Source organism: Girardinichthys multiradiatus, chromosome 1 (assembly GCF_021462225.1).
Source record: "Girardinichthys multiradiatus isolate DD_20200921_A chromosome 1, DD_fGirMul_XY1, whole genome shotgun sequence".
Taxonomy (NCBI): domain Eukaryota; kingdom Metazoa; phylum Chordata; class Actinopteri; order Cyprinodontiformes; family Goodeidae; genus Girardinichthys; species Girardinichthys multiradiatus.
This window is the reverse complement of record NC_061794.1, coordinates 1,578,089-1,601,468: the sequence shown is the minus strand read 5'-3', so window position 1 is coordinate 1,601,468 and position 23,380 is coordinate 1,578,089. Positions and strand designations below refer to the sequence as shown.

The window sequence follows — 23,380 nt, the reverse complement described above, 5'->3', positions numbered from 1 at the left end:
AATGTTTGAGGGGTATAACTAATTGTAATACTTTGTAAGCACCATCTTCTAATTCTGCATATTCCTGATTATATCTTAGTGATGTGGTCCAGCCAACCCTTTACACTTGATGGATGAAAGAGGCATCACAAACATCTGCAGACCACCTGTGTGATGCTTCGCTCACCATCCAGAAAGACAAACCACAGGTCTCATCCCATCCATATCTCTGACCTTGTGAGAGATTTAGGCCCACCGCCAGAGACCTTCTGTTCAGAAAGACATCTGCCTCTTTGTTCTGTTGAAGAGGTGTTCCAGGAACCGGTCACTAGGTTGTTCCTGCTGTCGCCATTGTAAATACTTGTACATAGTTTTATTTTAAGCCTTTTGTGTCTTGTAATCTTGATCTGTTAGAATGTTTTTTTCCACATTCTGTTTAAAATGCTATTTCTAATTTTCAAAATAAACTTTGTGTTTAGAAATTTAAATGAAGTTGATGTATTGTTAGGTCAAATGGAAATAAAATACATTGGTGACAAAAACAATTTTGAAATTTATTACAATAGCTTAAAACTTTAAGAAACTATTTTATTTATTTCTTATGTAGCACCTTATTTTGGTGCCATTCTTTGGAAAACAGTCTGTCCATTCTCTGTGCCCTCCTCTCTTCTGGTTCTCTCATGTCCTCCCTGATCAACTCCATCATCTCCTCATATCTGTCCCTCTTTCTTTTCTGACCCCTTCCTGCTGGCTCACTGTCTTCCTTCTCCATCTGGTTGCCCACCGCTCCGCTTGGCCCTGGAGGCAATTAGGACAGGAGGTGTTGGGGAAGGCCTCTGTCCCAACACCTCATCCATAAGGACAAACCAGGGCTAAGTAGCTGCAGTGGGCTTTTCACTGACTCCCTCTCCTGACCCTGGATACTTACAATCCTAAAGTTAGAAGGAAGAAAAAAAAGAGTTGACTAAACAGAGAAACCAATAAGACTTTTAGAAATATTTTTTATTTGTGTGTGACATGAGAAGTTCTGAACAAACTTTATATTTCCTTTTCACATTGTCCCACTTTTTTTTGTCCTGCAAGGGGGTGACCTTCCCCTGTTGGCCCGTCTTCTCCAGAACTGTCGTCAACAAGCAAAAGGAAAGAGGGAAAACCAAAAGAAGTTTGTTAATCACTGGATGGATATTTATGAAAGTTAGAAAGATAGGAGTTTTTGAAACTGGACAGAAACTGACTGCAAAGAATGTTGTTATTTTACCTCCAAGCCACGGTGGCTGAGTTTTTAGCTCCAGTAAAAAGGTGGTCATTCTCACCCCTGAGCTTAACAAACTGGCCCGTCAGCTCCTTTTTCCCTAAACAACAAAAAAACCCATCTTGATTAATATCAGTGTAAAACAAGCCTTTTTTAATTTGACATTTGTCTTAATTGGCAGAACATATTAAAATTTTTCTATGCAAATGCCTAAACCAAGCTCTTTCAAACTTTTCACTTCTTTACTGAGATTTGCTTGCATTTGAAAGTGTATTTCTCTTCAGCTGTACCTGGAATCACGAAGTATAATGCTAGCTGAATTATAAATATACTTTTAAAAACATAGCACATTTCTTCATCAAAAATTAATATTTAAAAGCTTATTTATTCTCAATCACACTCTCCAGCGATACGGTAGGATTACGTAGAATTGTCCATTTATTCAGGTTAACTTTAATATCACCTGTAATGTCAAATTGACTTACATGAACAAATGACACAATACATTAAAATAATACTAACACAAACTGTTAGAAATCACTTGTGTTTAACGTTCACTGTGATGACTGCCAGCGGGAGCTCAGTGCCGATAGTCCGGCGAGGCAAGCCGGCAGTTACTATTGGATCATAAAACTCCGAACACGTCGGAGCACGTTTGAAATTAAGCGATGTCTTGATAAATCAAGCAGATTTTTCACGTCTACACAGTTATATTCCTGCACTAAAAACATTGTAAAAGTTCATTTGTGTCACAGATTGTGTAATTGTTCACAGTTTACTCACAGCTTTTGCCACTGTGGTCCGCCATGGCTGCCCCTGTTTGACCAAACTGCTTCGACCCGCAATGAATCATGAAAAGATGGATCGCGAAGGATACTCACAACAACCAAATCGGGCAAAAGAAGGACACATTTGTCTGCCGCATTTGAAAGACCTTCCGTGCCGCGCTGTGACGTAATCGGCCCACAAGTACGGACTTGGAAGGATCCAGCCCCTGAATTGGGACACACCCTCGGCCTGCACATGGATCCTCCTCCTTCCTGTTTATTGACCAATAGTAGAGGAGCTGGAGAGAAGAAGGCAGCCCTCCTCATTTGCATAATGAAGGAGAAATGCATATACAGTAAAGGAAAAAGAGAGAAAAGGAAATTTAAAAAGAACAAAGGCATGTGTAAGGAAAAGGAAAAAGAAAATATATAAATTTCTTGATGAAAACGTATGTTTAAGGAAAAGGAAAAAGAAAATATATACATTTCTTGATGAAAACGCATGTTTAAGGAAAAGGAAAAAGAAAATATATATATTTCTGCTTTTTTTTTTATTTTGTCAGGATCGGTCCTCCATAGACTCTACAAGGTTTGGGTAATGTTCCATTGAATACCCCCTCAATGTGGGGTTCTCATAGAAAGGCAGCCCAGAAGAGAAAGTAATATGAAGTGATTTGTATCTGTACTGGCAAGTGTAGTGTTAACTAACATAATTTGTTGCTGTTTTATTAGATTTGCCTAGTTTAAACTTACAATTCTAGGACCCATTACCATCTTGTAATTAATTTTCTCTCCTTAGATAGCTTTGCTGCTTCACACAAAAAACAGATCCTCATTCTCAGTCACTGCAAAAACAAAGATTTGACGCTTACTACGTTATACATTTTTAAGTGGAATTTTAAAATAATACAATTTTAGGAAAAGAATACACCCCTAAACCACCCCACTACAATCTCTTTGACAGTATAGAAGCTTCTAATTTTATTTGCTTTTAGACATAGAATTGTCACAACCCTTTCCTCCACTTGAACTCCCCCCCCCCAACCCTATAGTCTTTACCATTTTTTAACTGCTCACCAAATATCAAAAAGACCCGGTCTAAAAACATGTACCTTCCACATCAATTAAGCTTAAATATTGCTCTTTTTAAAAAAGGTTATTCCTGGGCGTGATCTGCAGCTTAAGCTCTCCTAAGCTAATTCCAGTTAAACCAGTGGGTGTAAAAGTGATTAGGGCCATTGGACATATCAGTCATTGACTTTAGCATTTACATGCTACACTGAGTTAATTCCAACCTATAGCTTCTGAAGCAGCAGATGCGTAAACACCATTGGTGTATCCTGTCATTTCAATCAGTCACATTACAATTTTTGGAATGTTCCATGCACAGCACTAGTGGAACTTGCTAAGCAAAAAGAGCTGTAGGGTAGTGTGAAACCACATTTGTTTCTACGGGCATATAAGTGGTTGAGTATAAACAGAAGGAATAATTTTGCAAAGTGCTACTGACACTTCTAAAACAATAAATGTTCACAAGCTGTAGGGTCAAACTTTGTTGTCTATTAGAAAGGTACCGCATGTATAGATTCTTCTTCTGCCGCCAGTTGATTAATACAGACAGAATCTGTAGAGAATCTGCAGCAAAATTCATTTTAAAATAGAAACTGCAGTAAATGCTGAGTACCCCAAGCAATAATATAAAAATCAAAAGGGACTTTCTTGAAATACAAAGTCTCGTGAAACATTTGACATGCAAAGATATACCTGATGCTTAAGGAGGAAGGAAAAGGAGGGCAATGATGGTTTAAGGTTCTCACCTGGGCCATGAGGATTCCAATCACGACTCCGAGCTGATGCACAGTGCCCAATGCTCCACGAAGAGATGTAGGAGAGATTTCCTCAACATACATGGGTACAAAGCCCGTAGAGAGACCAGAGTACAAACCCACAACAAAGCGTCCAATGATGAGCATCTCGAAGGAAGTTGCCAGTTTGCAGAAGCCCATAAAGACAGCAGCAAGGATAGCTAATACATTGGCCATAAGCATGGAGTTCCTCCTTTAAAGATCAGATTAATTTTACCATCAAGAATATTTTCTTCTGTTCTTTAGTTAAGTCAAAATTCTCATTTCTATAAATGACGTCTTACCTGCCAAAGCGATTGACAAAAAGGCTGACAGAGAAGGAGCCAAACATTCCTCCCACAGAGAAGATGGACACAGAAAAAGACCAAAGAGTTGTTAAAGTGCTCCGAGAAATAGGTTCTGAAAACCTGTTGATCCATGTCTCATTGTAGAAGCTCTCAATGATCTTAAAGACAAACAGCACAATGAAAAACAGTCAGACCAAACCCTCAGATCTAGTTCTTGACCCTATTGATCAGTTTACCACTGCTGTTCAGATTTCACAGATTAGACATTTCTCTCCTATCATTTTGATGCTACTGTGCCTTTCCAAAAACTTTTGTGTTTCCCTGACACCTGAGGCCAGGCCAGTTGAAAGTATTGCCTGGCCCAAGATAATCTGGGCCCCGACCAACAGCATTCTGTAACCTGTTGAAAATGATTGAATATTTACCATTTAAAGACATGGCTTATAGTGCATTCTGTCTCTGTTTTCCTTCTTACCCCTCCATATATTTTATGGAGGAGTCTTCTTCCTTGAAACAGGTTCTAGATGTTATTACCAACGTAGAAGGCTGTGACACAAATCCAAAATTGGTATAGACATTTCAAAAACATTATTAAATTCAGGTGCATATTTTAAAGACCTCAATATATTACTTAATTAGGTAATTATATGTTTACTTCTTGTGCTACAATACATTATAAAATAATTTAAACTACTACTGTGTCTCATTAAATAAACCTACACATCTGACTGGTTAACCTGTATGACTCAGTGGCTGACCAGTCATCAATTCTATAGTAGTTTTAGCCCTGCTGAGTAATTTAGAGATGTATGGCCGAGAGTTAAAAAACAATCATGGTGTACTGCACAAATATTAAAATAAAAGACTATGATTTGCATTATTTGCTTAAGATTGATATAAACATACTGTATTTATTTGGCACATGTATCTTGAGTTTTATTGAAAATTATGTATATGTATAAATAATAAGTCAGTCAGTCATTTTCTACCACTTATTCCATAGTGGGTCACGGGGGAGCTGGTGCCTATCTCCAGCAATCTATGGGCGAGAGGCAGGGTACACCCTGGACAAGTCGCCAGTCCATCGCAGGGCAACACACAAACAACCACGCACACACTCATTCACACACCTAAGGGCAATTTAGAGTGACCAATTAACCTAACAGGCATGTCTTTGGACTGTGGGAGGAAGCCGGAGTACCCGGTGAGAACCCATGCATGCACGAGGAGAACATGCAAACTCCATGCAGAAAGACCCCCGGTCGGAATCGAACCCAGGACCTTCTTGCTACAAGGCAACAGTGATACCAACTGTGCCACCGTGCAGCCAATAAATAATAATTTGCAACCTTTTTTTTTGTAAGGAATGGAAGGTCATTATTGCCACAATTTAATAAATAAAAAGGTTATAAATAATAATTTGGATTTTTCTTTTTTTCTGGTGAAGTAATTAATTTGCATTTTTTGCATGACAGAAGTATTTGAAACATCAGAAAAACAAAACGTAATATTTGGTACAGAAACCTTTGTTTGTAATTACAGGTATCAGATGTTTCCTGTAGTTCTTGACAAGGAGGACTGCAGCAGGGATTTTGGACCACTCCTCCAAACAGATCTTCTCCAGATCCTTTAGGTTTCGGGGCTGTCGCTGGGCAAAACAAACTTTCAGCTCCCTCCAAAGATTTTTGATTGGGTTCAGGTCTGGAGACTGGCTAGCCCACTCCAGGACCTTGAGATGCTTGTTATGGAGCCACTCCTTAGTTGCCTTGGCTGTGTGCTTCGGATCGTTGTTATGATGGAAGACCCAGCCACGACCCATCTTCAGTGCCCTTACTGAGGGAAGGAGGTTATTCAATTCAGTTTTCAATTCAGTTTTATTTATATAGTGCCAATTCACAACACATGTTGTCTTAAGGCACTTCACAGCAGTCAGGTACATACATTCCAATTAATCCTAACAATTGAACAGTGCAGTCGGAGTTAGCTTTATTGGCTAAGATCTCCTGATACATGGCCCCGTTGATCCTCCCCTTTGTGGAAAAGCATCTCCAAAGAATGATGTTTCCACCTCCATGCTTCACGGTACGGATTGTGTTCTTGGGGATGTACTCATCCTTCTTCTTCCTCCAGAAACGGTGAGTGGAGTTTAGACCAAAAAGCTCTATTTTTGTCTCATCAGACCACATGACCATCTCCCATTCCTCCTCTGGATCATCCAGATGGTCATTGACAGGCTTCAGACTGACCTGGACAAGTGCTGGCTTGAGCAGCAGGATCTTGCGTGCGCTGCAGAATTTCAATCCATGGTGGCATAGTGTGTTACTAATAGTCTTCTTTGAGACTGTGGTCTCAGCTCTCTTCAGGTCATTGACCCGGTCCTGTTGTGTTGTTCTGGGCTGATCCCTCACCTTCCTCATGATCATTGATGCCCCATGAGGTGAGATCTTGCATGGAGCCCAGACTGAGTGAGAGTGAGATTGACCGTCATCTTGAACTTCTTCCATTTTCTTATGATTGCGCCTTGTTGCTTCGTTGCCACCAAGCTGCTTGGCTATTTTCCTATAGCCCATCCCAGTCTTGTGCAGGTCTACTATTTTATCCCTGATCCCCTTACACATATTTCTGGTCTTGGCCATTGTGGAGAGGTTGGAGTTTGTTTGATTGAATGTGTGGACAGGTGTCTTTTATACAGATAACGAGTTAAAACAGGTTAATACAGGTAATGAGTGGAGAACAGGAGGGCTTCTTAAAGAAGAACTAACAGGCCTGTAAGAGCAGAAATTCTTACCAGTTCCTGATGTATCAATTACTAAGGTCATGCAATAAAATGCAAATTAATTACTTGAAAACAACCCCTCCACCCCACCCTCCAGCCCGCCGAGAAGCTCTGTATGGAGTAGTCCAAAATCCCTGCAGCAGTGTGTGCAAACCTCATCAAGAACTACAAGAAGTCTGAAGATAATAAAATGTAATTACAAACAAAGGTTTCTGCACCATATATTAAGTTTGGTTTTTCTGATTTTAAATACTCATGTCATGTAATAGACTGTAAATTAATTACTTAAAATCACACAATGTGATTTTCTGGATTTTTCTTTTATAGATTCCATCACTCACAGTACGTATGATAAAAATGAAAGACTTCTGCATGCTTTGCAAGTTAGAAAACCTGCAAAACCGGAATGTATCAAATACTTGCTCTCCCCACTGTAAGCCACAAATTTCCCTTTTACTAGAGCAGTGAAGTTTTGTCAATGGACAAACAATTTTGTTTTTGGAAAAGAGGGTGAGATGAACTACTACTGCAAAGACTATTAGGAAAACAAATAATGATGAAAACTTTTAATGTAATTTATATTAATGTAACTTTTAATATAATTTCAAAATCTTTTTTACAAACAGGCATATTTTGAAAATAAAGAATCTTTATTGTAATGTGACGGTTGAAGGACCAGTTGGGTCAGTCTCTATGTTTAGAATCCTTTCACCTGATGAGGTTTAACAAGGGAGGAGTACAAAAGCAGTCCAAAGACAAATTCCGAAAGACCTACTGAAAGCATAACCCCATTTTCCTCCGTCCCGGGTAAAAAAGAATTCCTGGAAATTTGTGCGCTTTCTGTTTTGACTGCTCTGATTGGAAAAACGTTGCCTGGTCTGATAAGTCTCGATTTCTGCTGCGACATTCAGATAGTAGGGTCAGAATTTGGCATCAACAACATGAAAGCACGGATCCATCCTGCCTTGTATCAACAGTTCAGCCTGCTGGTGGTGGTGTAATGGTGTGGGGGGATATTTTCTTGGGACACTTTGTGCCCCTACCAATTGAACATTATGTCAACGCCACAGCTGTTGGGACTACAGCCATGGATTTCAACATGAAAACTCCGGTACAAACTTTTCTGGAACTTTCAAAATAAATTGCATTTAACCGACTTCCAGCAGGGGAAAGGGGGGTAGCAGCGGACTTCCCATGATGCCACTGCCCGTATAAACCCCCCACCTTTCCAATGGTCCTTTCTCTTCCACTTCTCCACTGCGGGACCAGGATAAGGGAGGCAGCGTGCTAATGTCTCTTTGCTGGCAAGCAGACATAAACTCTTCAAACTGGATCCAAGGGTGTCATAAGATAATCGATCATATGCACTAAGTTAAGTACAGAAATAATGAATTACTGTCTGTGTATCCGGTATTCATTCAAGAAAGGGGGTAATAATTAAGGTACAAGCCTGGCTTGACTTTCTCTCTCTGAGGCCTGCAGAAGCAAACTGTGTTCCAGAGAAGTCCCCAGTAGAGACACTCTCTCTATAAGCTGAGTCTGAAGGAAGGAAAATGGCCCTGGATCACTGTGGTTACGGTAATGTGCAGTTGGTTGGCGAACAGCACGAGCTGTCTTCCATCAATAGCTACAGAGGTTAGCTGGAAGCTAACCCTTTGTTCACAGAGCTTTCTTCAAACTTCGTCGTCGCCCGGACAACTCCTCAGCATGGTTCATACGAGGTTAGGTGTTTGGGCAGAGTAATAGAGAGATATTTAGGATGAAATGATCTAAACGTTTTTCATTTTATGAAGTTTGGTTTTGTTTGTGTTGAACTCTGCTATCTTGGAGCTAGCAGGCTATCTGTAGCACACGTACTCAGCTTTGTGTTCTGTGTTTGTGTGTTTTTAAAGTTAAGAAAAACTTTACTTGAAGGGTGATTTAAACATAGAAGATTGATCATATCTGCGCTTATGCATTGTAACCCTTTTATTGATGGTATTTTAAAGGTGTGTGTTTGATTCTGGTGCTAAGCTATGAGCTTCTTTTGTTACCTTTCACTGCTAACAGGTAGGGACATGTTTGCATACTTAGGCCCATTTCTCCTTCTGCTTGGTACTTTAGTTGGATTGTTTTAGCATAGTAAAGAGTTTGTTGATTGAAATATGTTTGACTTTGAGTTGACTTATTTTTGTTAATAAATTCTTCCATGTGTGTGAAGAGTTTGGCTGTTCAATAATGTCAGAGCTTGGCTCACACCTTTCTATTTTGTCCTGATACCACTGCCTTACTGGCCTGGTATTCACAGGATAACCCTTAACAGACCGAAATATTATTTGATAAAATATTAAAATATTAATATTAAATATTAAATAATATTTTCAGAATCATAGTCACAACACAACCTACCTGAGTATTGTTGCTGACCATGTCAATCCTTTTATGACTATAATGTACCCATCTTCTGATGGTTACTTCCAGTAGGATAACGTGCCATGTCATAAAGCACAAATCATCTCAGACTGGTTTCTTGAACGTGACAATGAGTTCACTGTACTCAAATGGCCTCCACAGTCATCAGATCTTATCCAATAGAGCACCTAATAAAGTGGCCAGTGAGTATATATATATATATATATATATATATATATATATATATATATATATATATACCCTAAAATTTACTTTGTTTTGAAAAACCAACACTAACTCTATCTATCTATCTATCTATCTATCTATCTATCTATCTATCTATCTATCTATCTATCTATCTATCTATCTATCTATCTATCTATCTATCTATCTATCTATCTATCTATCTATCTATCTATCTATCTATCTATCTATCTATCTATCTATCTATCTATCTATCTATCTATCTATCTATCTATCTATCTATCTATCTATCTATCTATCTATCTATCTATCTATCTATCTATCTATCTATCTATCTATCTATCTATCTATCTATCTATCTATCTATCTATCTATCTATCTATCTATCTATCTATCTATCTATCTATCTATCTATCTATCTATCTATCTATCTATCTATCTATCTATCTATCTATCTATCTATCTATCTATCTATCTATCTATCTATCTATCTATCTATCTATCTATCTATCTATCTATCTATCTATCTGTCTGTCTGTCTGTCTGTCTGTCTGTCTGTCTGTCTGTCTGTCTGTCTGTCTGTCTGTCTGTCTGTCTGTCTGTCTGTCTGTCTGTCTGTCTGTCTATCTATATAAAGAGCACAGCCTTCTTCGTCACAAAGAATTGCTCACATTCTGAGGTGCGTTGATAACTCCCGTGTTATAACCAAACTGCAGGGAGCCAATCACAGCTGTACCCACAGCCAACATCAGCTTGGGCGTCACCTGTTTCAGGTAAAGAAATATAAAGTTAGAAAATACTTACAAAAAGATAGAGACCATTGTTGCCCTGAGAAATATTTCATGGGAGAAGGGGTGGTGGGGGGTGACTGGTGGGGGTCGGACATGGGGCTATTAAAAATCTTGGGGTGGTGGAGTCTGCACAACCTTACTAACTGCAGGAGCTGTGTGATGATTTGCACCTTTCATCCACACACCAATCAACAACTCTGTAACTCCCTGCCCTCTCCTCCTTCAACATCCTGTCTGCACTAAAGATCTCAGAGGAAAATGTAAATAGGCTCTTTTGGTATCAGTAAACCAGGAAAGCTAAAGGACCTCAAGATGTTTCTCCCATCTGCCTGAGAGCCTGTGCCGACCAACTGACCCCATGTTCAGTCAGATCTTCAGTAAGTCTCAGGAGTTGTTTGAGGTTTCCTCCTGCTTCAAAGGATCTGTCCCACAAAGGTTTCGGTTCCCAAAAAACACAACATCACAGAATAAAATGGCTACAGGCCTCTCGTCTTGACGTCTGTGGTCATAAAATCTTGTTGAAGAGTCTGAAGGACATCAAACACTCACCGCTAGACCTCCTGCACGTTGCTTACCAGGCAAACAGGTCAGCAGTTGATGCAGTCAACCTGGGATTACACTTCTACTGCAACATTTTGACCACCCAGAGACATACACCAGGATTCTGTTTTTTGGACTTCAGCTCAACCTTCAACACAATCGGCCTAGACAATGACCATAAAATTTACAAGTCCAAAGTCACCCGGAAATTATGTGAAAGGAAACTCCCCGGTCAATGATAAACTGTTCAGGTAGAAGCCAAGCTGTGTAATAACATCATTAATATGGTGAAACGGTGCATTGCTGTTGGTTGCAGCAATACTATGACAGCAACCTTTAGTTTGTACTACTTTCCTGAAGCCAAGAAGATAAGAGCTGCCTGGATCAGAGTTATAAAACTGATGAGGGACAGAGGGGAAGTTGGGATATCTAAAGAAACATCAGATTCTTCGCCACCGTCTTTGTTGTCAGCCATTGTAGACATTTGTCACTATTTGGGCCGGGTTCCCCTTTCATGTCATGAAAGAGTGTTACAAAATTGCAAAGGCATAGTCTTGAAGTGCCTTTTTAGTATAATTTATATGCCAACAACTGTTCATTTCAGCTGCATTAATTTACCTTTAAAATATTTTATCAATGTTTCCTTGCCAAATGCACTCCCCCCCCCCCCCCCCCCCCCCCACCACCCAACATGCTTGCATCTTAAATAGTAAATGGCTTGAATTTATACAGCGCAATTTTAACTGAAATGTTTCATTAATATCCTTTTTAAATGCTCCCAAAAGATTCCTTTAAGGCCTAGATGAAGACGTAAATCAAACTCGTCTTAATTTGTTCTGTTAATCTTAAAACTGTTAACAAACTACTTTACTTCTTACTTAGGGTAAGAAGGCGTGGTAATGTGTATTTGTCACTTCCTGTTTTCACTGTAGCACTCGGTGGATTGTTTGGTGTGTGAAGGCTCTCTCGTTTGATCTGATTTCTCTCTACTGTGATATCTCTTACTTGTTCTAATACATAAGCACGTTAAAAAACATACTTTCTGTTGCTGCATTTAACGTTTGGGGACTCCGTGTCTTACACGATTTTTCTAGTAGTGGTAAGGGGTCGCTAGCTTAGCATTAGCTTTAACTCCACCATGGTTACCCGTTCTGCTGTTTCTCTCTCTGAGTCTCCTCCTCTTTCCTGCTCTCTGTGTCAGATGTTCAGTTATTCCTCTGCCTCCTTTAGTGATAATGGTACGTGTAATAAATGTAGCATGTTTGTAGCTTCGGAGGCGAGGGTGTCAGAATTGGAGGCCCGGCTCTGTGCTGTTGAAAAACCAGCAGATAGCCAAGGCCCCATAGCCAGCGCGGAGCCACCGAGGGTAGCTCCCCGTAGCAGTCCTTCAGCAGAGCCCGCGCAGCCGGGGCCTCGGGCTGGCTGGGTGACGGTACATTTAAAGCCCTAGGTTCCAGCCCACAGGCCACCACCAACCCGTCTGCGTTTCTAACAGATTTTCCCTGCTCAGCGACACACACGCTGAGAAGCCAACTCTGGTAATTGGCAGCTCAGAACTGGGCACTAGAGACATCAGCGACCATAGTCAAATGTCTGCCAGGGGCCAGAACGGGTGACATCAAATCCTACCTGAAACTGCTGGCTATGGATAAGCGTAAGGATGACACCCAGTTACGCCAGTCGGAGGCCACCAAAGTTAGTGTTGCTTCGGTGTGTAAGTTTGCCAAAATAATGTCGCACTCCGTAATTTTCTCTGGTCCCCTCCCTGATCTGACCAGTGACGATATGTTTAGCCGCATGCTGTCATTCAACAGCTGGCTGTCTAGGTGGTGTCCAGAAAACGATGTGGGTTACATTGATAACTGGCGAACATTTTGGGGAAAACCTGGTCTGATCCGGAGAGACGGCATCCATCCCACTTTGGATGGAGCTGCTCTTCTTTCTAGGAATCTGGCCGAATTTATTAGTTCTCCAAAACTCTGACAACCCAGGGTTCAGACCAGAAAGCAGGGTCGTAGTTTAACACTCCTCTCTGCAGCTTCTGTACTGCTACCCACCCATTACCCTATTAATATTAAAATTGAATAGATACAAAAATAATCCAAAAGGAGGAAATCAGGAAAATCTCATAAAAATAAACACAACTCAGACAAAAAGAAAAATAAAACAATTGAATGTGGCTTACTGAACATAAGATTTCTCTCTTCAAAGACTTTGCTAGTTAGTGACTTGATTTGTGACAATCAGATACAGCAAGAGGACTATGTAACCATAAATGAGTCAACTAATACTAATTATTTAAATTTTCACATACCTCGAAATACTGGGCGAGGAGGAGGAATAGCAACAACCATCTTTCAGTCCGATTTATTGATTAGTCCCAGACCAATTAATAGCTACAACTCTTTTGAATATTTAATCCTTAGTTTTCCTCATCCAAATTGCAAAGCACTAAAACAACTTCTGTTTGTCATTTTGTACCGTCCACCAGGCCCTTACTCTCAATTTTTAGATCAGTTTTCAGACCTTTTATCTGATTTAGTGTTAAATACAGATAAGGTTATTATAGTGGGGGATATTAACATTCATGTTGACACTGAAAGTGATAGCTTAAATATAGCGTTTAATGCTATCTTAGACTCAATTGGCTTTGCTCAAAACATTAACATTTGTCTTCATTCTCTGGACCTTGCGCTGACATATGGCATTGAGTGTAAAGAAATAACAATATTTTCTCATAACCCTGTCCTGTCTGACCATTTTTTAATAACCTATGAGTTTAATTTAACCGAGTAGTCCACACTTGAAGGAAAATTTCATTATAGTAGATCATTATCAGACAATGCTGTAACAACCTTTAAAGAATCTGTTCCACTTTTAATTTCCTCATTATCACAGAAAAACACAATGAAGGGCAATAATTTTGTTTCTTCTCCTTCACAAATTGATTCTCTTGTTCATAGTGTTACTTAATCATTGTGTGGTGCATTAGACAATGCAGCCCCCTTGAAAAAGAAGGTAATTATTTATAGGAGGCTGGTTCCCTGGTTTAATTCAGAGCTGCGTACTTTAAAGCACAATGTAAGAAAATTGGAGAGAAAATGGCGCTGTACGCACCTAGAGGATTCCTACTTAATCTGGAAAAATAGCTTACTGTTGCATAAAAAGACACTTTGCCAAGCCAGAACAGTTTATTTCTCATCAATAATAGAAGAGAACAGGAATAATCCTAGGTTTCTCTTTAGTACAGTTGCTAAACTTACACAGTCATAGCTCTGTTGAGCCATCCATTCCCTTAACTCTCAGCAGTCATGGCTTTGTGGGATTCTTCTTAAATAAAATTGATTCTATTAAAAATAAAATCTTTGACACACTTCCAAAGATGTTTACTTCATCCTTAGCAAGTGAGACAACATTGGAAGTAACTGTAGAACCTGAATTGTGTTTGGACTGTTTTGATCCTTTGGAGCTTCCTGAGTTATCAGAAATATAAGCTTCATCTAAACCTTCAACTTGTATGTTAGAACCAATCCCAACCAAAGTATTTAAGGAAGTGTTCCCTCTGATTACCAGCCTCATTTTAGGTATTATTAACCTATCCTTAGTTCCTTAGATATGTACCACAGGCTTTTAAGGTAGCTGTAATTAAACCTTTACTTAAGAAACCTTCGCTTGATCGAGATGACTTGAAAAATTACAGACCTATATCCAATCTTCCGTTCAATTCTTGAGAAAATAGTTGCTAATCAAATGTGTGAGGATTTACACAGCAATGACCATTAATGATATTCTTATGGCCTCAGATAATGGACCTGTGTCTGTACTTGTTCTGTTAGATCTCAGTGTTGCGTTTGATACAGTCGATCATAATATTCTCTTAGAAAGGCTGGAATATGCTGTAGGGATCAGGGGAACAGCACTAGGCTGGTTTAAGTCTTATTTGTCTGACAGATTCCAGTTTGTTCATGTATATGATAAATCATCTTAAAACTCCAGGGTTAATTGTGGAGTACCACAGGGTTCAGTATTTTCACTGTTACGCAGATGATACTAGGCTTTACTTATCCATAAATCCTGATGAGCCCAACCAACTAGATAGACTACAAGCATGTCTTGAAGACAAAAACTTGGATGGCTTTAAATTTTCTGCTTCTAAATTCAGACAAGACAAACGTTGTTGCCTTTGGACCGGAGTCTTTGAAAAATAAACTGCTTAGTCAATCACTTAACCTGGATGGCATTAAATTGACCTCTGATAATAAAGTAAAAAATCTTGGTGTTATTTTTGACCATGGCATGTCATTTAAATCCCATATTAAACAGGTTTCTAGGATTGCCTTCTTTCATCTCCAGAACATTGTCAAAATTAGAAATATCCTGTCCAGGAGTGATGCTGAAAAACTAGTCCATGCATTTGTTACTTCAAGGTTGGACTATTGTAATTCTTTACAATCAGGATGTCCACGAAATGCAGTTAAAAAAGCCTTCAGCTGATTCAAAATGCTGCAGCAAGAGTTCAGATGAAAATTAAAAAGAGAGATCATATTTCTCCTATTTTAGCTTCCCTTCATTGGCTCCCTGTTAATTTCAGAATCAGAATCAGAATCAGAATCAGAAAAGCTTTATTGCCAAGTACGTTTTTGGACATACAAGGAATTTGTTTTGGCGTAGTCGGTGCAATACAGTACAAATTAAACAGTACAAACATATCTACAATATAATATAAATATAAGTGCACAGTTTTAAGTGAGTGAATTTCAGAATAGAATTTAAATTCTCCTCCTCATATATAAAGCCCTTAATGATCTAGCTCCATCATACATCAGAGATCTGATTGTTCCATATGTTCCTAACAGAGCACTTTGTTCTCAGACTGCAGGTTTACTGGTGGTTCCTAAAGTCTCTAGAAGTAGAACGTGAGGCAAATACTTTCGTTATCAGGCTCCTCTCCTGTGGAACCAGCTCCCAGTTTTAGTCCGTGAGGCAGACACCCTGTCTACTTTTAAGGCTAGGCTTAAAACTTTCCTTTTTGATAAAGCTAATAGTTAGAGTGGCTTAGGTTATCCTGAGCTATCTCTGTAGTTATGCTGCTATAGGCTTAGGCTGCTGGAGGACATAACGACCACTTTCACTCTCTTCACTACATTCTCACACTACTCTCCAATTTTGCATTATTTACTGTTATTTCAGCCTTTAACTTTATGTTCTCTCTCTTTTCTCTCCCTAGAAGCTACACCTGGCCTGACTGTGTCTACCTGTGACACTTTCCTGGAGGGCGTCATCGTCCAAGCTTCTGCTGTCAACAACTTAATGCTCACCCTCTACTGATGATCCACTTGGCCCTGTCTTTCAGTGTTTAACCCCATCTCTCTCCAAGACATAGCTACTGAGGGAGCTTTTACTGTAACTAATTACATGTGCTCTCTTTCAGACTCTAATCTTGAAAACTGGCTCAGAGTTTATCTGTTCTTTCTTTCTAGATGAAACGACTAAAGGAGCTACATTCATTAACATTTACTTTTCCTTCCCATAGAAAGTACTCCTGGATCAGTGCTTCTGGGTTCTCTTTGTGTCTCTGCTCTTTTCTCTCAAACCCCCAGTCGGTCGTGGCAGGTGGCCGCTCACACTCAGCCTGGTTCTGCTGGAGGTTTCTTCCTGTTAAAAGGGAGTTTTTCCTCTCCACTGTCGCTACATGCATGCTCAGTATGAGGGATTGCTGCAAAGTCAACGCCAGTGACTGTCCACTGTCTCTACATGCTCATCCAGGAGGAGTGACTGCTACAAGTCTCTGACTCGATGCAATCTGCTGGGTTTCCTTAGATAGAAAAACTTTGTATCCAATTTGAATAAATAACTGAATCTGACTGCACTGTTCAATGGTTAGGATTAATTGGAATGTATGTACCTGACTTTATGAAGTGCCTTGAGACAACATGTGTTGTGAATTAACGCTATTTAAATAAACTGAATTTAACTGAATTGAAAATTGAATTATATTTCCATGGACAGTTTAAGTAGGCCATATGGTGTGCACACAATGAGAAAGCATTGCTGTCCCTCATGTGGTTTACGATGCAGATAAAAGTAAAGGGCTATTTTAATGTTAAAGTGTCTTGACTTCATTTGACAATCTCCAGTTCAAAGTGTTACATGAAGAGGTCATATCTCAACTGAATAATTATACACTGAACAGATTCTTTAAAGGAAAGTGTGAAGTATATACAAACCCTCAATGTGTTTGAATTCCTTTTTAACAATTCATTAATGGCATTGGAACCACTTTATGTTGAAAGAAGCAAGTAAAGCGCCTTATTTTTACTGGTCAAAACTAAACTGAATTATTTTACAGCAATTAAAGGTTGAGTCATTTATCCATCTAGATCTAATATAATCATATCAACATTTTATTCACATTTAAAAGTTTTCTTAATGTTACATAATACGTCATTTAATAATGAGTAAGCACTCAAGTTTGTGGGTGTGTTTGTTTTTTTTATGGGATGTCAGGCCCAATTTCTCTTTTTCTTCTGACCACTTTATGCTGACTGAAGCAGAAAAACATATAACTGCCAGAAAACATTTCAATAAAAAAATGAACAAATTAACTCTTTAAATTAACATTATATATTTTAGCTATAAAATAGGACAGACTTTATGCTGCCTGAACTGGCTGCTGGCACAGAAGGATATCCTCAGATGGGGGGTGGCAGTTACCTTCCCGCTGCACTCCATGTCGCCTCAAACGGTCCACTGTTCTTGACCTCCAGAATATGAAAAGGAGAACAATAGTCGTTAATCCGTCCACTCAAACTAATCTGCTTTCAAACAAAATGTGCTTTGCTCTTTTATTCAGTCCGAAGTCAATGTAAACAAGAGTTCAGTTTCCTCCTCCATTCACCCGCAGAAGTAAGAAGATTACTGATGTCACCGCTAAGTTGATCTTCACTCGCTGATTGGTCAAGAGGGGCTCACCGCAAAACTAACACGTTTATCAGTGCTAATAGCAGCTTTAGCAGATCGATAATCCTAAAGAGATAACTTAATGAGAGCAGAGAGCACATAAGGACCTATTTAAAAAAACATTATTTTTCCTTTTAGAAAAGTCCTTTATAAAACTTCATCTAATTTTTTTTAACCAGACAGATTTTTTTCTATTCTTGTAAAGTGGTCTTGATCAATAGTTTTCCATCCTGTCTAAAGTGTTTATTCATATTTCATTTTATGTGGATTTTGCAGCTTTTCATCACGTTTTTAGTCCAGCAACGGAGCATTTTCTGTAGATTTATTTGTCTGCTAAGTCAATTTACTTCATGTAAAGGGTGTAAAATCTATCTTAATCTAAATAATTTTATTAAATTCAATTCAATTCAAAAATACTTTATTAATCCCAAAGGGAAATTAAATGTTGTTGTAGCTCATATTCTGCAGGTTTTTTCAAAGAGCTGTTGTAGGTGCTGATGGCTGTGGGCAGGAAGGATCTCCTGTAGCGGTGAATTATGATCCCTGTCCTCCTATAAAATTGTTTAATATTTGGCTTTAACATTTTGACTGTGAAAGCAAAGTGAACTTATAAAAATTGTCAGGTTCTAAACAGAACTGAGTGATAAAGGAAATAAAGTTTAAAGTGGAGAACCATCAATCAATATCACTTAAATGATAACAGAAAAGTCTGGCTGCTTAAAAGGCAAAAGTAAGACAATGAGGGAGTGACTTAAAATATTTACACAGTTTTGTATATTTCTTTTTGTAAATAAAACCAACCAACTCCAGAGTGTAATGTTGTATCTGTTTTAGCCACCAGATGGTGCTTCTCTTAACGTATTACTCCACAGAGAAATCTGTTGTGTACTTGTGTGGACCTAAGAAGCTCTCCACACATTTCTCACCAACCAGGCACAATGTGAAAGCAGAGAAGAAGGAAGAGGGTCATGTTAAATAATCTTGGATAATGGACAGAGGATGCTTCAGGGGATTCAGGCAGGGTACTCTGATGTAAATAGATCAGACTTGTTTTTCCGAGTAACAATACATTAAACAATCTGTTTGTGCAGTTAATAAACTAAACTTACATAGACATTTTCTTAGTGTGATCACTTAAAAGGGGAGATACCATGCTTTTAAATCCTTCGTTTTTCTATTTAAATCATTCAGATGTGGTCTGTATAAAATGGAACTGCAATGCTTTGGTTTGAATTTGTCGTTATTGTAGCTCTTTAAGCATTCATTTACTCATTTTTTAAGCTTCCCTTTTGACCTTTTAATTTTGCTGCAGTTTCTTTAAATGCAAATGAGGCAATTCACACCCCGCCCCCCTCCAGGCTGCAGAGCCATACAAGCCATACAAGATTCCATTACTTTACTTGCCCTCGATAAATTTTAACAAATGTCTAAAAAGATAGTAGAAGTGTTACCTAAAAGATAAGATACCTTTTAAAATGTTAATGCTACCACAAATTGAATGAACACAACTTTTAAACAAGGCCCCAATGTAGTTAACGCGTTAGCTAATGCTAGCATCAAGAATATCACTGAATGCATTTGGATCATGTGTTTCCCAAGGCAAAAAGGGCAACCAAACAGTTTGCAATACTGTTTGTTTAATATTGTTATTCAAAATACACAATAAGGTGATGTTGCTAAAAGCTAACATTAGTAGGAGGCACGAAGCTGCGCTATCAAAACAAAAGGCAGTAAGTTATAGCACCACCTCCACAATAAAGCAGGTTGTCATTTTACCGTTATCTGCAACTTACGTCTTTGCTCTGCCCGTCGCTTCCATAGACAGAAGGAACTGATCCCTCAGACAGACGGAGTCTTTCGACTAATCCTCCTTCATACTGGCCGAGGTTGCTAAAACACTCCTCCCTGAAGTGCCTCGCGCAAACAAAGAGGACTTTCCGCACTGATGTCGGCACGTTTCCATGAAAAATAAAATTTAACCAGGCACGCCGAAGAGGTTCTGATTTTGGGGGACGGTGTAACAGAACAGAACAGTTAGATTTTTCTGCTTGCTGCTTTGGCATCCTTCAACTTGAACTACAAGAATACTGTGAAAAAAAAAGTGGCGGATTCGCTGGATTGGTTAGCCGGAAGTCTATTATTATCTTTAGAAAGTGCCACAGAAAATACTGTGGCATAATTGAGAACGAAACATTATAGAAAATTGAAAAATCTGAACAGACCCAAAAAGCTAAAATCCAAATATATCATCGCAGGATCTGGAATGATTACATTCAAATTTTCTAGACTTTCACAGACTCCCAATACACAAAAAATGTGTTTAAGAGCTAAAAACATGGATTTTGCATATGTCCCCTTGAAAAATTACAGACCTATATCCAATCTTCCATTCTTATCTAAAATTCTTGAGAAAATAGTTGCTAATCAAATGTGTGAACATTTACACAGCAATGACCTGTGTGAAGAGTTTCAGTCAGGCTTCAGAGCTCATCATAGCACTGAAACAGCTCTGCTGAAAGTCACTAATGATATTCTTATGGCCTCATATACAGGTCCTACTCAAAATATTAGCATATTGTGATAAAGTTCATTATTTTCCATAATGTCATTATGAAAATTTAACATTCATATATTTTAGATTCATTGCACACTAACTGAATATTTCAGGTCTTTTATTGTCTTAATACAGATGATTTTGGCATACAGCTCATGAAAACCCAAAATTCCTATCTCACAAAATTAGCATATCATTAAAAGGGTCTCTAAACGAGCTATGAACCTAATCATCTGAATCAACGAGTTAACTCTAAACACCTGCAAAAGATTCCTGAGGCCTTTAAAACTCCCAGCCTGGTTCATCACTCAAAACCCCAATCATGGGTAAGACTGCCGACCTGACTGCTGTCCAGAAGGCCACTATTGACACCCTCAAGCAAGAGGGTAAGACACAGAAAGAAATTTCTGAATGAATAGGCTGTTCCCAGAGTGCTGTATCAAAGCACCTCAGTGGGAAGTCTGTGGGAAGGAAAAAGTGTGGCAGAAAACGCTGCACAACGAGAAGAGGTGACCGGACCCTGAGGAAGATTGTGGAGAAGGGCCGATTCCAGACCTTGGGGGACCTGCGGAAGCAGTGGACTGAGTCTGGAGTAGAAACATCCAGAGCCACCGTGCACAGGCGTGTGCAGGAAATGGGCTACAGGTGCCGCATTCCCCAGGTCAAGCCACTTTTGAACCAGAAACAGCGGCAGAAGCGCCTGACCTGGGCTACAGAGAAGCAGCACTGGACTGTTGTGGTCCAAAGTACTTTTTTCGGATGAAAGCAAATTCTGCATGTCATTCGGAAATCAAGGTGCCAGAGTCTGGAGGAAGACTGGGGAGAAGGAAATGCCAAAATGCCAGAAGTCCAGTGTCAAGTACCCACAGTCAGTGATGGTCTGGGGTGCCGTGTCAGCTGCTGGTGTTGGTCCACTGTGTTTTATCAAGGGCAGGGTCAATGCAGCTAGCTATCAGGAGATTTTGGAGCACTTCATGCTTCCATCTGCTGAAAAGCTTTATGGAGATGAAGATTTCCTTTTTCAGCACAACCTGGCACCTGCTCACAGTGCCAAAACCACTGGTAAATGGTTTACTGACCATGGTATCACTGTGCTCAATTGGCCTGCCAACTCTCCTGACCTGAACCCCATAGAGAATCTGTGGGATATTGTGAAGAGAACGTTGAGAGACTCAAGACCCAACACTCTGGATGAGCTAAAGGCCGCTATCGAAGCATCCTGGGCCTCCATAAGACCTCAGCAGTGCCACAGGCTGATTGCCTCCATGCCACGCCGCATTGAAGCAGTCATTTCTGCCAAAGGATTCCCGACCAAGTATTGAGTGCATAACTGTACATGATTATTTGAAGGTTGACGTTTTTTGTATTAAAAACACTTTTCTTTTATTGGTCGGATGAAATATGCTAATTTTGTGAGATAGGAATTTTGGGTTTTCATGAGCTGAATGCCAAAATCATCCGTATTACGACAATAAAAGACCTGAAATATTTCAGTTAGTGTGCAATGAATCTAAAATATATGAATGTTAAATTTTCATCATGACATTATGGAAAACAATGAACTTTATCACAATCGTTCGTTCGTTCGTCGTCTTCCGCTTATCCAGGACCGGGTCGCGGGGGCAGCAGACTCAGCAGAGACGCCCAGACGTCCCTCTCTCCAGACACCTCCTCCAGCTCCTCCAGGGGCAGCCCAAGGCGTTCCCAGGTGTTGGGAGTATGATTATTGATTGAATAATCTTGATCAATAAGTATAATTACAAATCATAATCTGACAAAATCAATTTCTTAACCATAAATCCTCATTTACGAATCGAGACCAGAGAGGTTTCTGGTGTTGTAATTGTGGCTCAACGCCTCTGACAACTACAACCGTTAACTACTCCGTAATAATTAATAACTATTGCCGGAGATGTCACTGTTTAATCGACCGTTTCTGCCGAAACGTGTGGAACTTGAACCTTATTTTGACTGACACATCACTTTTTGCACACAATGAAACACCAAACGCTCTCTCTTTATCTATGTGAATATTTATTAATTTTCACCTACTCAACATGCAAAATTCTACATACACAGGGGTAAACACATCTAAATAAGCAAAATCAACAAACGGTAGTGGGTATGTATGGAGTCAACCAGCAGTTTATGGCACAACAGAGGAAAGGAGAGGATATGAAAAGGGGGGTGTGGTGATGACTGGTGGGGGGTTGGAGCGCAGCTTAGAGTGTCTTTTATGATCTTCTGATCATAAAACTTCCCCCCTTTACTCCTGAAACAAAGGATTGATAACTTTTGGCGGCAAGCTAGCACAGTGAGATTGAAGACAAAGGTAAAATGGAGAATTTTACCATGAGGCCGTTTTAACAGTCCAGTTTTGCAACGCACCTGCGTTCAGATAGTAAACACAGACAGCTCTGGGGAACACGGCGGATCCCGATATTACATAACACATCAAAGTTTCAACAAGCAAGGTTACATGCACATATTATTCAGAACACATGAGATCCTAACCAGCGATTCTGATCGCTTCTACAACCTCTGACCCTGCCCAGGACTTGAATAAAGAAATAAAAAAAGAAATGGGTTTTACTTGTGTCGTCTTCTTCCTGAGCGAGGGAATTCGAGCGAGGAAACGTGGGGTTGAGTTAATTGTGCGTCCACAATTAACTTCAGGGGAACGGTCAGTCTTTGTCCTTCGGTCTTCTTGACAAAAAGGAAAAATATGATCTGACCATCAAAGTCGACTTGAAAATGAAACACGGTAGCGGTTCGTCTCTCCGAAACTCCGTGTCTCCAATTACGTGTTAACTCACGTCTTCGATCGGCAAAAGTGAAATCTCTGGCCTTCTTAGTCCAAAAACTTCAGTTATGAATAGTTCGTTGTCCAACGAGAGAGAATGAATGAAACTCTTCAAAGAGTTATTCTCTTAAAGTGGTGCGCTTCGATCACTAGATCTGGTTTCCAGCGGAAGGCAGCTTTTCAAACATGAGCGCCTCCTATATAGCATCCT

At 39.5% G+C, this 23,380-nt stretch overlaps 1 protein-coding gene and 1 long non-coding RNA gene across 4 annotated transcripts in view; both read right to left on the bottom strand.

The window, feature by feature from the left end:
* LOC124867126 (solute carrier family 2, facilitated glucose transporter member 1-like) overlaps positions 1-17,744 on the bottom strand; it is a 68,342-nt gene extending 50,598 nt beyond the window's left edge. For 2 of the 3 annotated variants that reach the window (XM_047363435.1, XM_047363599.1), the window contains exons 1-4: positions 17,567-17,744; positions 10,193-10,285; positions 4,148-4,308; positions 3,816-4,056 (exon numbers count right to left, since the gene is read on the bottom strand). In XM_047363435.1, the coding sequence (XP_047219391.1) occupies positions 3,816-4,056; positions 4,148-4,308; positions 10,193-10,285; positions 17,567-17,584 (513 nt within the window). In that variant the 5' untranslated portion in view covers positions 17,585-17,744. The remainder of the gene's footprint in view (positions 1-3,815; positions 4,057-4,147; positions 4,309-10,192; positions 10,286-17,566) is intronic. The other variant, XM_047363515.1, reaches the window with a different exon arrangement.
* On the bottom strand, positions 1,042-2,246 carry LOC124867299. Its single transcript, XR_007038013.1, has 3 exons — positions 2,113-2,246; positions 1,238-1,331; positions 1,042-1,099 (listed from the first exon to the last, which is right to left on the bottom strand). It is a non-coding gene; the product is annotated as an uncharacterized LOC124867299 (long non-coding RNA).
* Positions 17,745-23,380: the final 5,636 nt, after the last annotated feature.